The 17,366-nt window shown below is 48.1% G+C and overlaps 1 protein-coding gene across 2 annotated transcripts in view; it reads left to right on the top strand.

The window, feature by feature from the left end:
• Positions 1–11,914: 11,914 nt before the first annotated feature.
• FSHR (follicle stimulating hormone receptor) overlaps positions 11,915–17,366 on the top strand; it is a 182,975-nt gene continuing 177,523 nt past the window's right edge. Inside the window, exon 1 of one of the 2 annotated variants that reach the window (XM_040351600.1) lies at positions 11,915–12,376. In XM_040351600.1, the coding sequence (XP_040207534.1) occupies positions 12,237–12,376 (140 nt within the window). In that variant the 5' untranslated portion in view covers positions 11,915–12,236. The remainder of the gene's footprint in view (positions 12,377–17,366) is intronic. The other variant, XM_040351599.1, reaches the window with a different exon arrangement.

The following is a 17,366-nucleotide window of genomic DNA, read 5'->3' as shown; positions in this document are numbered from 1 at the left end:
TTTTTTATCAAAAAATTTTCACTTAACTTTTTTGCTATCACACAGGAGAAAACAATTTCCTGTGTGATAGCAATTGGAGGTGACATGTTCTCTTTATTGACCCTGTCACCTCCAAAACAGGAGTTCTAGCACTGTGCTAGAACTCCTGTCACAGCTGAGATGGGAAGAGCACAGCTCACCCCTCTCACTGTGTACATCAGAAGCAGGGACAGGAGACAGACTCGGTGGCCGGGGGGGAGGACAGAGTCCAGAAGACAGAGCCAGCAGAGAGAGGCATGTGGGGTGGGGGGGAGAGGGGAGGACGGACGGGAGCACATATTTTACAAGTGATTTTGGCGACATTGCCGCAATCACTTGTTAACGAGCGAGTGGATTCCCCCATAACTTGCCGCCCTTAACTGTATGTTCCAGGCGTCGGGGGACTCCATGCCACTGCCGCCCCTTGGAGCCCTGCCGCCCCAAGGCCTGGCCTTGTGGGAAATCCGGGCCTGCCTACTCCTGCTGTAAGTGAAGATGCACTTATAATTAGGTACTGCAGTACATACACTATATTGTCAAAAGTATTGGGACGCATGCCTTACACGCACATGAACTTTAATGGCATCCCAGTCCAAGCCTCTACCCCAATCTGTCCAACTATCTCCTACATTGTCCACTTTCAGACGATCCTTGAAAACCCATTTCTTCAGAGAAGCCTATCTGGTCCCCACCTAACAACTGTACATTTATTTTCTCCATCAGCACATCCCCCACAGTTTTTACCTCTTGTATCGCTTGACCCTCCCTCTTAGGCCCCATACACACGATAGAATCCATCCGCTGAAAAATCCCAGCGAATGGGTTTCAGCGGATAGATCCTATGGTGTGTACACTCCAGCGGATCTGTTTCCGCGGATATTTCTCCCCTGGGATGGATTCCAGCAGATAAATATTTGCTGACATGCTATCAAATCTATCCGCTGGAATCAATCCCAACGGATGGATCCGCTGGTCTGTATAGACTCACCGGATCCATCCGTCCGAAGGGATCCCCCGCATGCGTCGTAATGATTCGACGCATGCGTGGAATTCCTTATATGACAGCGTCGCGCACGTCGCCGCGACGATGGCGGCGACACGTCATCGCCAGAGGATTTCGGCGCGGATTTCAATGCGATGGTGAGTACACTCCATCGCATCAAAATCCGCGCAAATCCTCGAGAGGATTTATCCGCGGGAACGGTCCGCTGGACCGTATTCGCGGATAAATCCTCTCGTGTGTATGGGGCCTTAGATTGTAAACTCTAACGAGCAGGGCTCTCTGATTCCTACTGTTTTAAAGTGTATTGTAGTTGTACTGTCTGCTCTCAAGTTGTAAAGCGATGCGTAAACTGTCGGCGCTATATAAATCCTGTATAATAATAATAATAGTTTTGTTTGTAGGGTTCAATATTGAGTTGGCCCACCCTTTGCAGCTTTAACAGCTTCAACTCTTCTGGGAAGGCTGTCCACAAGGTTTAGGAGTGCGTCTATGGGAATGTTTGACCCATTCTTCCAGAAGCACATTTGTGAGGTCGGGCACTGATGTTGCACAAGAAGGCCTGGCTTGCAGTCAAGTCTCTGTGCAACTCGGTCATCTATGTCTTTATGGACCTTGCTTGGTGCTCTGGTGCACAGTCATGTTGGAACAGGAAGGCGCCATCCAAGTTCCTCTACCCCAAACTCGCTCATCCACACTATATTACCAAGAGTATTGGGCCACCCCTCCAAATCATTTGGTGGAGGGGGGATTATAGTGTGGGCATAGGCGTGCGCACAGGGTGTGCCAGGTGTGCCCAGGCACACCCTATTTACCCTGTGCAGAACAGATCCCCCCTACTGACCTGGCTCTCCCTCCTTCCCCCCACAGCACTGCCAGCTTCCCTCCTCTCCCACCGGTTGTGACTTTGGATGTTTTAGGATGAGTGTAGGGAGGGGCCAGTAAATATGCCATTTACTGGCCCCTTCCCTTTCTGAATGAACATTGTGAGTGATCGGTAGAGTGTATTTGAGCTTTGGGGTGCACACCCTAATGCCAAAGGCTGCGCACACCTATGAGTGTGGGGTTGTTTTTCAGGGGTTGGGTGTGGCCCCTTAGCTATACTGAAGGGAACTCTTAAAGCGGATGTGCCATGGGAAAACAATATTAAAAGCCAGCAGCTACAAATACTGCAGCTGCTGACTTTTAATATTAGGACACTTACCTGTCCTGGAGTCCAGCGCCGATCGCAGCAGAGGACGAGCGATTGCTCGTCTCTCTGCTGCTCCCCCCGCCATCCACGCTGAGGGAACCAGGAAGTGAAGCGCTGCGGCTTCACTGCCCGGTTCCCTACGGCGCATGCGCGAGTCGCGCTGCGCCCGCCGATTGGCTCCCGCTGTGTGCTGGGAGCCGAGTGTTCCCAGCACACAACGGGGGGGGCGACGGGATGTGACGGAATGCCCGTCTTTTGCCCGTGAATGCCGGGCCGGAAGTGGGTGCAAATACCTGTCTTTAGACAGGTATCTGCACCCCCCTCCCCCTGAAAGGTGTCAAATGTGACACCGGAGGGGGGGAGGGTTCCGATCAGCGGGACTCCACTTTAGGGTGGAGAACCGCTTTAAGGCATCAAGCATTTGTTTTGGGCAATTTTATGCTCCCAACTTTGTGGGAACAGGAAGGGGACACTCCCAAACTGTTCCCACAAAGTTGGGAGCATAAAATTGGCCAAAATGAATGCTCAACACGTACGAAATACGCAAACGACGTAAACCACGTAAAATTCGACGCTGTTCCGACGTCCATACTTAACATTGGCTGCACCTCATATAGCAGGGGTAACTATACGCCGGTCATACGCCTTACGTAAATATTATATTGATACGCCGGGCGCAAGTACGTTTCTGAATCAGCGTATCTAGCTCATTTGCATATTCTATGCGTAAATCTACGGAAGCGCCCCTAGCGGCCAGCGTAAATATGCACCCAAGATACGACGGCATAAGAGACTTACATCAGTCGTATCTTGGACAAATTCTAATGTAAATGCCTTTCTGAATAGGCGTATAGATGCGACGGTGCAGATTTGGACTTACGACGGCGTATCTGGAGATACGCCGTCGTAAATCCTTTCTGAATCCGGGCCATAGAGTCTACAAACTATGGGAAAGATTTATTTTATTATCTTTTTTTACTAGTAATGGAGGTGATCTGCGATTTTTAGTGGTAATGCGACATTGTGATGGACAGATCGGACAGTTTTGACACATTTTTGGGACCATTGACATTTATACAGTGATCAGTGCCATAAATAATTGATTACTGTGTAAATGTCACTGGTAGGGAAGGGGTTAACACTAGGGGGCACTCAAGGGGTTAAATGTGTGTTCTAACTGTATGGGGATAGGACTGACTGGGAGAGGAGACATATCGTTGTTCCTACTTATTAGGAACAAAAGATATGTCTCCGCTCCCCTGACAGAACAGGGATCTGTGTGTTTACAGGCGCGCGCATCGGGTCCCCCGCCATGCAGAGGGTCGGAGCGTGCCTCCGGTGGCTCTTAAGGGAAGGACGTACCCAGACGGGGTTTCTATCTGCATGAGCCGGTCGTGAACCGGTTATTTTTTATATCAACCGAAAATCTGATAGAAACTGCAGTTGAGTTTTCCAGAAGTATACTTGGCAATGGATCAGCCAAAGAATAATGAACAGCGCCCATGTCTAAAAACAATTTATATTTAATTTCCGGGAAAACATGAAAATAACACGAGGAACATAATGGGATCAAACAGAACACCAAGTACTTTCTATATTAATTAAAAATATTAGTCACTACATTCCAAGACGCATACAAGTCCTACTAATGCTTCAGAAACGAGGTGGCCATGTGCTTTGTAGAATATTGTGTCAATGTCTGTTGTAGGTTAATAATCCACAGACGAAACATTCGGTGTTGCCCCATACTACAAACAGAAAACATTACTTGATAGTGTGAGATAATGTTTCATTTAGTGATGAGCCGAGTGTACCTGGGTTGGGTCCAGGGGAGGTTCAGCATTCATTACTCAATCTGGGTGCTGAATCCAAACCATGTGGACCATTTCTGGGCCAATACTCAAGGGATGATTAAGCAAATAGAAGGGGGGCTGGGCACAGAACTGGGGGGTAAATAGTAACGTAAAAGCAAAAAAATGTTTAAACTCTGGCAAGGAGCAGCTATTTTACGAATGCTTAACCACTTGTTTGCTGGGCACTTAGGGCCAGATTCACATAGAAGAGCGGCGGCGTAACGTATCGTAGATACGTTACACCGCCGCAATTTTTCATCGCAAGTGCCTGATTCACCAAGCACTTGCGATGAAAACCTACGCCGGCGGCCTCCGGCGCAAGGCGGGCCAATTTAAATGGCCGTGTGCCATTTAAATTAGGCGCGCTCCCGCGCCGGACCTACAGCGCATGCTCCGTTTCCTAACTCCCGTCGTGCATTGCGCGCCGTGACGTCATTTTTCTGAACGGCGACGCGCGTAGCGTAATTCCGTATTCCCGGACGGCTTACGCAAACGACGTTGATTTTTAAATTTCGACGCGGGAACGACGGCCATACTTTAGACAGCAATACGCTTGCTGACTAAAGTTAGGGCACCTAAAACGACGACTAACTTTGCGACGGGAAACTAGACTAGCGGCGACGTAGCGAACGCGAAAATCCGTCGTGAATCGCCGTAACTCCTAATTTGCATACCCGACGCTGGTTTACGACGCGAACTCCCCCCAGCGGCGGCCGCGGTATTGCATCCTAAGATCCGACAGGATCTTCTGGCTATCTATGCGTAACTGATTCTATGAATCAGTCGCATAGATAGAAACAGAGATACGACGGCGTATCAGGAGATACGCCGTCGTATCTCCACTGTGAATCTGGCCCTTAAACCCCCCTCCTGCCCAGACCAATTTTCAGCTTTTAGCGCTGTAGCATTTTGAATGACAATTGCGCGGTCCTACAACACTGTACCCAGATGAAATTTTCCCCACAAATAGAGCTTTCTTTTGGTGGTATTTGATCACCTCTGTGGTTTTTATTTTTTGTTAAAAAAATTAAAAAGACAGATTTTTAAAAAAAAAATATATATTTTTTTTTATATTTTGTTATAAAATTTTGCAAGCGGGTAATTTTTCTCCTTCATTTATGTACGCTGATGAGGCTGTACTGATGGGCACTTATTTGAGCACTGATAGGTGGCACTGGTGGGCACTGAGAGGTGGCACTGATTGGTGGCACTGAAGGGCATTGATAGCTGGCAGTGATGGACACTGATAGGTGGCAGTGATGGGCACTGATGAGTGGCAAAAATGGGCACTGATCGGTTACACTGATAGGCAGCATTACTAGGTGGCACTGATGAGGCACTGATTGGCATCACATGTGGGCATTGATAGGTGGCACTTGTGGGCATTGATAGGTGGCACTGTGGGCATTGATAGGTGGCACTGTGGGCATTGGCAGGTGGCACTGACAGGCGGTATTTGTGCGCACTGATGAGGCAGATGTGCCTCCTTCCTCTTCGGGACCGATGTCCCTTTTTGTTCTCCTTGCGCTGTCAGCGTGAGGAGAAAAAAAAAAAACGATTACCGATCCTTTGTTTACATCACGTGATCAGCTGTCATTGGCTGACATTGGCGGATCTGTGATCCACCGAGTCTCATTGACTTGGCGATCACAGCGCACGCCGCGTGCAACCTGCAGGGGGCGCGCGTTGCGTGTGCAAAGGGGAGGACGTCTATTGGCGGCCTCCCAGATTTTCAGGCCTGCTCTGTAGCCGTCATTTGACTATAGCGCGGGCCTCTAGTGGTTAAAGGGTAACTCCACTTTCATGGAATAAAAAATAGAAAAAAAAATAATAATAATATAGCATAAACAATTCCGACACAAGTAGAGTTGAGCGGACACCTGGATATTTGGGTTCGACGGGTTCGGCCGAACTTCGGAAAAAAGTCCGGGTTCGGGACCCGAACTTGACCCGAACTTGACCCCGAACCCCAACCCCATTGAAGTCAATGGGGACCCGGACTTTTGACTACTAAAATGTCTCTAAAAAACTAATGGAAAGGGCTGGAGGGCTGCAAATGGCGACACAAGTCATTTTGTAAAATTTTGCAGCTGCTACAGTAAAGTGCAATGCAACCTGGAGGGGTTCTGTATACAGAATGTGTACAAAATGCCCCCCAGAAACATTATTTCCTGCTTGTGTGATTGGCTCACCGATTTTCCCAGAACACGGCACTAAGATACAAGTCAGATTTCAGGCGTGTGTTTTCCTGCTGTATCATGTACTTGTATGATAAAGTCTCCTGTTCTCTTTGTATTGTTTCCTTTATGTGAAATCCCTGATGATCCTGCCAGTCCCTCTGCTTTCCAATAGCAAGCAGCTTGCTATTGGGGCACCCGAGCTGCTTGGCCCCACCCCCTGTCTCTTCTCATTTGTTTACCTCCTTTGATTGACAGCAGCGGGATTCAATGGTGCTTAGCTGCTGTCTCAGCCAATGAGGAGGGAGAGTTCCAGACAGCCGAGTCTCTCGTCCAACATTTCTGTGTTTACAAGTTAAAAACATTTTTTTTTGCTCGAAAATTACTTAGAACCCCCAAACATTTTTTTTCTAACACCCTAGAGAATAAAATGGCGGTCGTTGCAATACTTTTTGTCACGCCGTATTTGCACGGTGGTCTTACAAGCGCACTTTTTTGGGAAAAAAAAAACACTTATTTTACTAAAAAAATAAGACAACAGTAAAGTTAGCCCAGTTTTGTTTATATTGTGAAAGATAATTTTACACCGAGTAAATTGATACCCAACATGTCACGCTTCAAAATTGCGCCCGCTCGTATAATGGCGACAAACTTTTATACTGTTCTTTTTAAAAAAATAATAATTGGGTCACTTCTATTCCTATTACAAGGAATGTAAACATCCCTTGTAATAGAAAAAAAGCATGACAGGTCCTCTCAAATATGAGATCTGGGGTCAAAAAGACTTCAGATCTCATAATTAGACTAAAATGCAATAAAAAAATTAAATACATTTTATGTCATTTAAAAAAAAAATGTCCCTTTAAGAGCACACAGCTCCCGGTCCTGTCAGGGGGGGAGGGGGGGGAATGACCTATCCTCTGTTCATGCAATGTATGAACAGCGATTTGTCATTTCCCTATGTCAGTCCCACCGCCCCCCCCTTCAGTTAGAACACACCCAGGGAACATAATTAACCCCTTCCTCGCCCCCAAGTGTTAACCCCTTCCCTGCCAGTGGCATTTTTATAGTAATCAATGCATTTTTATAGCACTGATCGCTATAAAAATGCCAATGGTCCCAAAAATGTGTCAAAAGTGTCCGCCATAATGTCGCAGTACCGATACAAAATCGCTGATCGCCGCTATTACTAGTTAAAAAAAAATATATTAATAAAAATGCCATAAAACTATCTCCTATTTTGTAAACGCTATAACTTTTGCGCAAACCATTCAATAAACGCTTATTGCGATTTTTTAACGAAAAATATGTAGAAGAATACGTATCGGCCTAAAGTGAGGAAAAAAATGTTTTTTATATATTTTTGGGGGATATTTATTATAGCAAAAAGTAAAAAATACAATTTTTTTTTCAAAATTGTCGCTCTATTTTTGTTTATAGCGCAAAAACTAAAAACTGCAGAGGTGATCAAATACCACCAAAAGAAAGTTCTATTTGTGGGGAAAAAAAAGACACCAATTTTGTTTGGAAGCCACGTCGCACGACAGCGCAATTGTCAGTTAAAGCGACGCAGTGCCGAATCGCAAAAAGTGGCCCGGTCATTGACCAGCAATATGGTCCGGGGCTGAAGTGGTTAAGCTACATTTGCTCCTCGTTTTAGTCTATATACCAGCTAGCTAATGAGATCAGTATCTGAATAAGTGAAAGGTAAACCTTATCTTGCCAAAGATTACAGTTTATTGCAAGTAACTTATTCATGCTTTCCAAAAAAAACTTTTGTAGAACTATGTGAAATGTTATACTGCCCACAGACAAAAATGGCATACACATTGGCGTTAATTTACTAAAGGCAGATAGACTGTGCACGGGTTTCATAGCCTGGGCTGCCTCTTTTAGCTGGATTCAGATAGCTTTACGCCGGCGTATCAGTAGATACGCCGTCGTAACTCTGAATCTACGCCGTCCTAAATTTAAGCGTATTCTGGAAACCAGATACGCTTAAATTAGGCTAAAATACGAGCGGCGTAAGTCTCCTACGCCGTCGTATCTTAGGGTGCAATATTTACGCTGGCCGCTAGGTGGCGCTTCCGTTGAGTTCGACGTAGAATATGTAAATGACTAGATACGCCGATTCAGAAATGTACGTGCGCCCGGCGCATTTTTTTTTACGTTGTTTACGTACGGCTTTTTCCGGCGTAAAGTTAGTCGAACAAATAGATGGCCTAGTCAATGTTAAGTATGGCCGTCGTTCCCGCGTCGAAATTTGAAAATTTTACGTTGTTTGCGTAAGTCGTCCGTGAATGGGGCTGGACGTAATTTACGTTCACGTCGAAACCAATACGTCCTTGCGGCGTACTTTGGAGCAATGCACACTGGGATATGTACACAGAGTGCTTTGGATTACAGTGGAACCTCGGATTGCGAGTAATGCGGTTAATGAGCGTTTTGCAACACAAGCACTGTATTTAGGCCAAATCGGTGTGCAGTACCACGTTTGGACTGAGGTGGGGGGGTGCCAGAGCCGAACGGCACGGATCGCAGCCAAACAGCGCCAATCGCAGCCGATCGGCGCCGTTCGGAAATGCACGGAAAGGCCAGAGGACAGCTCAACTGACCTTGGAAAACCTCAGGAACAGAGTCGTTCTGAGGTTTGCCCAGGTCAGCTGAGGTGTCCTCGGGCATTTCCGTCCGTTTCCAAGGTTCTCCAGCGCCCCCCCCCCCCACCTCTGGCCGCATGCGGTATTGCATGCCATTGAAGTCTATACGGAACAAATTATTTTCGTTTCCATTGACTTCAATGGGGAAACTCGCTTTGGTATGCAAGTACTTTAGATTACAGTGGAACCTCGGATTGCGAGTAACGCGGTTAAGGAGCGCTTCGCAATACGAGCACTGTATTTAAAAAAATCCTAACTCGGTTTGCGAGTGTTGTCTCGCGAAACGAGCAGGATTCAGGCCAAAGCGGTGTGCAGTACCGCGTTTGGACTGGGGTGGGGGGTGCCAGAGCTGAATGGCGCTGATCGCAGTTGATCGGCGCCATTTGGAAATGCACGGAACGGCCAGAGGACAGCTCAGCTGACCTTCGCAAACCTCGGGAACAGAGTTGTTCCGAGGTTTGCTGAGGTCAGCCGAGGTGACCTCGGGCATTTCCAGCCGTTTTCAAGGCTCTCCGGCGCCCCCTCCCCCCCTACCTCTGGCTGCATGCGGTATTGCATGCTATTGAAGTGCATGCGGAACAAATTATTTTTGTTTCTATTGACTTCTATGGGGAAACTCGCTTTGATATGCGAGTGCTTTGGATTACAAGCATTCTCCTGGAACGGATTATGCCGAGGTGTCCTCTGGCATTTCCAGACGTTTCCGAGGCTCTGCAGCGCCCCCCCCCCCACCTCTGGCCACATGTGGTATTGCATGCCATTGAAGTCAATGCGGAACAAATTATTTTTGTTTCCATTGACTTCAATGGTGAAACTCGCTTTGATATGCGAGTGCTTTGGATTACAAGTATTCTCCTGGAACGGATTATGCTTGTAATTCGAGGTTCCACTGTAACAATAAACAGGACAAACAGAGAAGGTGAATCTCTCCAACAGGAACCAATAAAAACCTGACAGGTGTTTTAACCACTTGCCGCCCGCCAATGACATATTGACGTTGGCAAAGTGGTTGTAGAATCCTGAGTGGACGTCATATGACGTCCTCAGGATTCTGAGCCGCTGCATCGCGGCGATCGTTGTTGCAGGGTGTCAGTCTGACACCCCGCAACACCGATCTAGGTAAAGTGTCTCTCACAGAGACACTTTACCACGTGATCAGCCGTGTCCAATCACGGCTGATCACGATGTAAACAGCAAAGTAGAGGAGAGCCGATCGGCTGCTCCTCTGACAGGGGGGTTTGTGCTGATCGATTATTAGCTCAGCCCCCCTGAGGATGCCCACTGGACCACCAGGGATGCCCACTGGACCACCAGGGATTCCACTAGATCACCAGGGATTTAAATCAAATGTATGCCACCCTAGACCACCAGGGATGACACATAATGGATGCCAATCAGTGCCACAATGGATGCCAATCAGTGCCCACAATGGGCATCACTGATTGGCAGGCATTGTTTGGCACTGATTGGCATCCATTAGTACAACACATTAGTTAGTGCCCATCTATGCCCATCTATGCCGCCTATCAGTGCCCATCCATGCCGCCCATCAGTGCCCATCCATCTATCAGTGCCCATACGTGTGCCTATCCCTGCCCATCCGTGCCGCCTATCCCTGCCCATCCGTGCCGCCTATCCCTGCCCATCCGTGCCGCCTATCCGTGCCACCTATCTGTTCCCATCTGTGCCACCTATCCCTGCCGCCCATCAGTGCCCATCCGTGCCGCCCATCAGTGCCGCATATTGGTACCCATCATCAATGCCACCACATCAGTGCCACCTCATCGGTGCCCATCAGTGCCACCTTATCAGTGCCAGTCAGTGCAGTACCATCAGTGCCCATTAGTGAAGGAGAAAACGTACTTATTTACAATGGGCCAGATTCAAGAAGCAATTGCGCCTGTGTAACCATAGGTTACACAGCGCAATTGCTTACTTGCTCCGGCGTAGCGAATGCTCCTGATTCAGGAACATCGCTACGCCGACTGCAGCCTAAAATCTGCGTGGCATAAGGCTCTTATGCCACGCAGATTTTAGGCTGCATTCTAGCGATGACCGCTAGGGGGCGCTCCCATTGTGATCTGTGTATAGTATGCAAATTGCATACTAACACCGATTCACAACGTTGCGCGAGCCCTGCGTACGCAAATTACGTAGTTTGCGTACGTCGGGTTTCGCGTAAGGTTACACATCCTAATAGCAGGCGCAGCCAATGCTATAGGATACCCACGTTCCCGCGGCGCGATATTTAAAATCGACGTCGTTTTCGTAAGTGAATCGTGAATGGCGCTGGACTCCATTCACGTTCACTTTGAAGCCAATGACGTCCTTGCGACGTCATTTGCCGCAATGCACGTCAGGAAAGTTTACCCGACGGAGCATGCGCTCTACGCTCGGCGCGGGAGCGCACCTAATTTAAAGGATTCCCGCCCCCTACGGGATCATTTACATTGCGCGCTTACGTCGGGCAATTTTGCCGGCGCGCCCTCGCAATTTACGGAGCTACTGCTCCGTGAATCAAGGGCAGCGCAAAATATTTGCGGGGGCGCAGGGCAAAATCGTTGCCCTGTGCCTCCGCAAATAAAGCGCAAATGTACCTGAATCTGGGCCAATGTTTTATAACGGAAACAAAAAAAAATCGTTTTCTACATTTTCGGTCAATTTTTTTTTTTTTTTTTTTGCAGAAAATAAAAATCCCAGAGGTGATCAAATGCCACCAAAATAAAGCTCTATTTGTGGGTACAAAATGATAAAAATGTAGTTTGGGTACAGTGTAGCATGACCGCGCAATTGTCATTTAAAGTGCAACAGCGCTGAAAGCTGAAAATTGGTCTGGGCGGGAAGGTGTATAAGTGCCCGGTATGGAAGTGGTTAATCTATCTCCACTCTCCAAATTTTTTTTATTTATTTTTTTTATTTTTTTCTATACTTTAATAAAATATGGTCGATAAAAGATTCATCTGCAGTTTGGCTCTGATTTTATAAAATCTTCTCCTCTTGTCCATATTTGTTTCTCTTTAACAACAGCAGTGAGGCAAGAGATTCAAGGACATCTGTAACCTCAGATAAACAGACTGGTACAAGGAAAAGAGAAAAGGTAGTGTGCTGCGTCCCCGGTGCTCGGTGTGAGCCCTGCAGCTCTCTATTGGCCGTTTTCATTCCAAGGTCACCAAGATGTTGGACTTGTAACGTCTTCACATTGTTGCCACCTCCAGCTTTTTGCTGCTAAACGTTCCAAAGAAATGCTTTCTCCCCCCAGCACCCCAGAGAGGCTCGGCTTGTGAAGGCGGACCGGATTCCAAGTCACAAAACTTTGGGAAGTAAGGAGAGAGCAGAGCCATGAGGATCCTTCTATATCTGGGCACCCTGGTGATCCTGCACCCCGGCTCCGCGTGCCGTCACCATGGAAGTGTATTTATCTGCCAGGGGAGAGACGTGGAGCAGGTTCCGCGGGACATCCCGAAAAACGCCACCGAACTGTAAGTTTAACGTCTCGGCAATAAAACAAATGGACTTTTGTGATCTTGATACGGCGCTGGAAAAGCGCCAGATTTTATTCGTAGGGCTTGGTAATTGTTTAACCGCTTGTCTACCGGCGCAATTCTTTTTCCATTTTTCGCACACGTGTTAAAATCAGATTTTTTTGGCTATAAATTACATTAAGATTCCCAAAATGATATATTTTTGGAAAGGCTGTTACAAAAAAAAAAGGGTTAGTTTAATTTTTTTATGTTGCACGCAGTGGCTCCCAAACAAAATTGACGTCCTTTTTCCCCACAAACAGAGCTTTCTTTTGGTGGTATTTGATCACCTCTGCGTTTTTTTTTTTTTTTGCGCTATAAACAAAAAAAGAGCGACAATTTAAAAAATATATATATATTTTTTAGTTGTTGCTATAATAAATATCCCATTTTTTTTTTTTAAAAAAACATTTTTTTTTCTCAGTTAAGGCTGATACGTATTTTTCGACTTATTTTTGTATAAAAAAATCGCAATAAGCGACTGGTTTGCGCAAAAGTTATAGCGCCTACAAAATGGGGAACAGAATTATGATTTTTTTTCATCATTTTTTTTTTTTACTAGTAATGGCGGCGATCTGCGATTTTTATTGGGACTGCGATATTGCGGCGGACGTATCGGACACTTTCGACACAAATTTGGGAGCATTCACATTTATACAGCGATCAGTGCTATAAAAATGCACTAATTACTGTATAAATGTGACTGGCAGGGTAGGGGTTAACACTAGGGGGTGAGGAAGGGGTTAAATGTGTATCCTGGGTGTGTTCTAACTGTGTGGGGGGAGGGGGGGTGACTGGGGGAGGTGACCGATGCTGTGTCCCTATGTACAAGAGACACAGATCGGTCTCCTCTCCTCTGACAGCACGTGGAGCTCTGTGTTTACACCCCATCATTACACACAGAGCTCTACGTCCCTGCTGTCACCTGCCATGTCACCGACGATCGCGTGTACCCGGCGGACATCGCGGCCGCCAGGTACACGCATCGGGTCCCCAGCGATGCGGCGGCACAGTGGTTACCCACCGCGCGCCCCCCAGTGGCGCGCGCGGGTAATGCATTTCAAATGACGTCCAAAGATGTCCACTTGGCACCTGAGAACCGCGCTGTTGACGTCTTTTGTCAATAGCGCGGGTCTCAAGTGGTTAAGGTGAAAAAACTTCCGAATACACCGCCCCCCCGGGCCCCCCATTATACTTACCTGACCCCTCGAAAGTCCCGCGCTCGGCCCCAACATCCTCTTCGCCACTCAGCCTGGCCGTTGACTGGCTAGAGCAGATGGATTGAAAGCAGCGCAGCCATTGGCTGGCACTGCTGTCAATCACATCCAATGACGCGTTGTTAATAGCAACAAAGGAGGCTTCATAAAAATAATGCATCAATGCAGCCGGATCAGTGCCCATCAATGCAGCCTCACCAGTGCAGACAGTGCCCATTAGTGCAGCCTGATCAGTGCCCATCAGTGCAGCATTACAAGTGCAGTCAGTGTCCATCAGTGCAGCCAGATTGGTACCCATAAGTTCAGCCTCACCAGTGCAGACAGTGTTCTTCTGAGGGCAAAAGTTTACTTAGGGAATGGATACTAAGCGCCCAGAGGCGATTCAGTTCGCATGTGTTGCGCTATATAGGTTTCTCACTCACTCATCATGCAGCCTTATCAGTACCCATCAGTGCAGCCTCACCAGTGCAGATAGTGCCCATCAGTGCAGCCTTACCAGTGCCCATCAATGCAGCCTCATGGTCACCAGTGCAAACAATGCGCATCAGTGCAGCCTGATCAGTGCAGCCTCACCAGTGCACAACGTCCCCATCAATGCAGCATGATCAGTGCCCATCAATACAGCTTCACGGTCACCAGTGCAGACAGTGCCCATTGGTGCAGCCTGATCAGTGCAGCCTCACCAGTGCAGACAGTGCCCATGAGTGCAGCCTGATCAGTGCCCATCAGTGAAGCCTCACCAGTGCACAAAGTGCCCATCAATGCAGCATGATCAGTGCCCATCAATACAGCTTCACGGTCACCAGTGCAGATAGCGCCCATTGGTGCAGCCTGATCAGTGCAGCCTCACCAGTGCAGACAGCGCCCATGAGTGCAGCCTGATCAGTGCCCATCAGTGCAGCCTCACCAGTGCAGACAGTGCCCATGAGTGCAGCCTGATCAGTGCCCACAATGCAGCCTCACCAGTGCAGTCCCCAGCAGTACAGCCTGATCAGTGCCCATGTGATGTGGGGTGTCAGCTGGGGGTGTCAGGGTCTGTCTCATCACAGCAGCCAGGTCCTTGCACCATAACCAGCCTCTTCGGGAAGATGATGAATCTAAGGGCCCTTTCACATTGGTGCGTTTTTGCCGCGTTTTCGCGGTAAAAATAGCGCTATTAAAACGCTCCCCATGCCCCCTCCATTGAAATGAATTAAAAACGCGGTAAAAGCGCAGTAAAATCACGCCGTTTTCACTGCTTTTTTACCGCGGTTTTTAATTCATTTCAATGGAGGGGGCATGGGGAGCGTTTTATGAGCGTTTTAATAGCGCTATTTTTACCGCGAAAATGCAGCAAAAACGCACCAGTGTGAAAGGGCCCTAAGGCTGCATTCACACTGTAACGCCGCGTAGGCGGCGTATTTTGCCGCGATTTGTTTAACTTTTTTTTTTTTCCTCATAAATTATTTCCATTGCTGTCTATGGCCGAACGCCAATGCCGCCTGAAAAAAAGGGTTCGGGACTTGTTTTCAGGCGGCAGGCGTACGGCGTTTCGGCGTTCGGCGTGAGATGTGAACCATCTCATAGACAGCAATGGAAATTCGCCCCTCCAGCGGCACGAGCGTCGCACTTCAGGCGTTTTGTCGCCTAGGTGTGAATGCAGCCTAACTCATGTCTTCTCTTTTATTTCAGCCACTCCTCAAGGCAGGGCCCGCCCACAACCTGAACAGGTCACGTCCCCTCCCCCGGCATGCCACATGCCCTGCCTCTGAGACTCCTGGGAGGTGAGAGTAGTAGTTTGCTGTGCTGATGAGTTCCTCCCACCGGCAGACTACAACTCCCAGAATGCAGTGCTGCAACAGTCAGCCAGACCGACTTCTAACCTGGGGAGAAAGAAAGTAACAGACAGGCAGCGCTGTGGCCATTTCAGGGGAAATTTCCACCTTACCCCCCTGCCCAGCCCGCCCCTGTCTAGAGCCCAGGGCGAACATGCCAAACTGCACCACCCACTACCAACCCAAGATGTATGAGCATCATAGGTGTGCACAGCCTATTGCATTAGGGTGTGCACTCCAAACATGGTACTGATCAATCACTGTGTTCATTTAGAAAGGTAAGGGGACGGTAAATGACATATTTACTGGCCCCTTCCCCCACTCATCGTAAAACATCCCCCTCTGTGTGTGCCTGCAGCAGCAGCCGGTAGGAGAGAAGCTGGCAGCACTGTGGGGGGAGGTGAGAGGAGCCAGGGCAGTAGGGGGAATCTGCGCTACACAGGGTCATTAGGGTGTGCCCAGGCACACCTGGCACATCCTGTGCGCACTATGAGCAATATGTGTCAGCTAAAATTCCCCCACAAAAACACTGAGCACTAACCTGCATGCTTACCCCCTAAGCATAAATCCCCCTCCCAGTGCAAATGCCCCCCCCCCCCCCCAAAAAAAAATTAACCCCTCTTAGCACAAATCCGCTACCCCTAAAACTTCCTTTAGGCCCCTTTCACACTGGGGTGTTTTTCGAGCGTTATTAGAGTGAAGCCTCATCTGCAATCCCAATGTGCTGGTAAAGCAACGCTAAGACCCTAACGTTTTAGGGCGTTTTTACAGCGCTTTCAATTCATTTCAATGGAGAGGGGCGTTTTTGGAGCGTTTTTTTAAGCGCCCAAAAGCTGCTCCAAAGATGCTGCTTGCAGGAGACTCAGGCCCAGATTCTCAAAGGCGTTACGACGGCGCAACACCATTTGCACCGTCGTAAGTCCTAATCTGGCCCCAGTCACGCATAGATACCCATTAGATCTGACAGGCGTAAGGCTCTTACGCTGTCAGATCTTAAATGCATTTTTTTTTTTCCGCCGCTAGGTGTCGCCGACGTCGTTTTCCCCGTCGCTTATGTAAATTAGCAAATTACGACGATTCCCGAACGTACGCACGCTCGACGCAGAGAATTTACGACGTTTCCGTAGCCTTTGCGACGCGTAACGTTGCCCCTGGGTCTATGAGGCACAGCCAATGTTAAGTATGGCCGTCGTTCCCGCGTCGAAATTTTCAAAATCTACGTCGTTTCGCGTAAAACGTCCGTGAATGGCGCTGGACGCCATTTACGTTAACGTCTAAGCAAATGACGTCGGTGCGACGTCATTTAGCGGAATGCACGTCGGGTAATTTATCCGACGGCGCATGCGCAGTACGCTCGGCGTGGGAACGTGCCTAATTTAAATGGGGCGGGCTTGCGCCGAGCGCTTTGACTATACACCGCCGCAAGTTTACAGGTAAGTGTTCTGAGAATCAGGCACTAACGCTGTAAAACTGCGGCGGTGTAATGTAAAACACATACGTTACGCTGCCCAGGAGCAACGTAATTGTATGAGAATCTGGGCCTCAGTGTGAAAGGGTACATTGAGATGCATGGAGAGCGTTTTATGAGTGTTTTAATAGCGCTATTTTTAACGCTAAAACGCTGTAAAAACGCTTCAGTGTGAAAGGGGTCTTAAGGAAAAGAAAGAGACGATTCCTAATGCCGCACATCCATGTAGTCCTACGTTAGTGAAAGGAGTGACTTTGGGCCAGATTCACCAAAGAGATACGACGGCGTTTCTCCTGATACGCCGTCGTATCTCTGTTTCTATCTATGCGATTCATAGAATCAGTTATGCATAGATATCCATAAGATCCGACAGGTGTAATTGTTTTACAATGTCGGATCTTAGGATGCAGTACCGCGGCCGCCGCTGGGGGGAGTTTGCGTCGTAAACC

Source organism: Rana temporaria, chromosome 4, assembly GCF_905171775.1.
Source record: "Rana temporaria chromosome 4, aRanTem1.1, whole genome shotgun sequence".
Classification (NCBI taxonomy): domain Eukaryota; kingdom Metazoa; phylum Chordata; class Amphibia; order Anura; family Ranidae; genus Rana; species Rana temporaria.
This window is presented reverse-complemented; position numbering and strand designations above follow the sequence as displayed.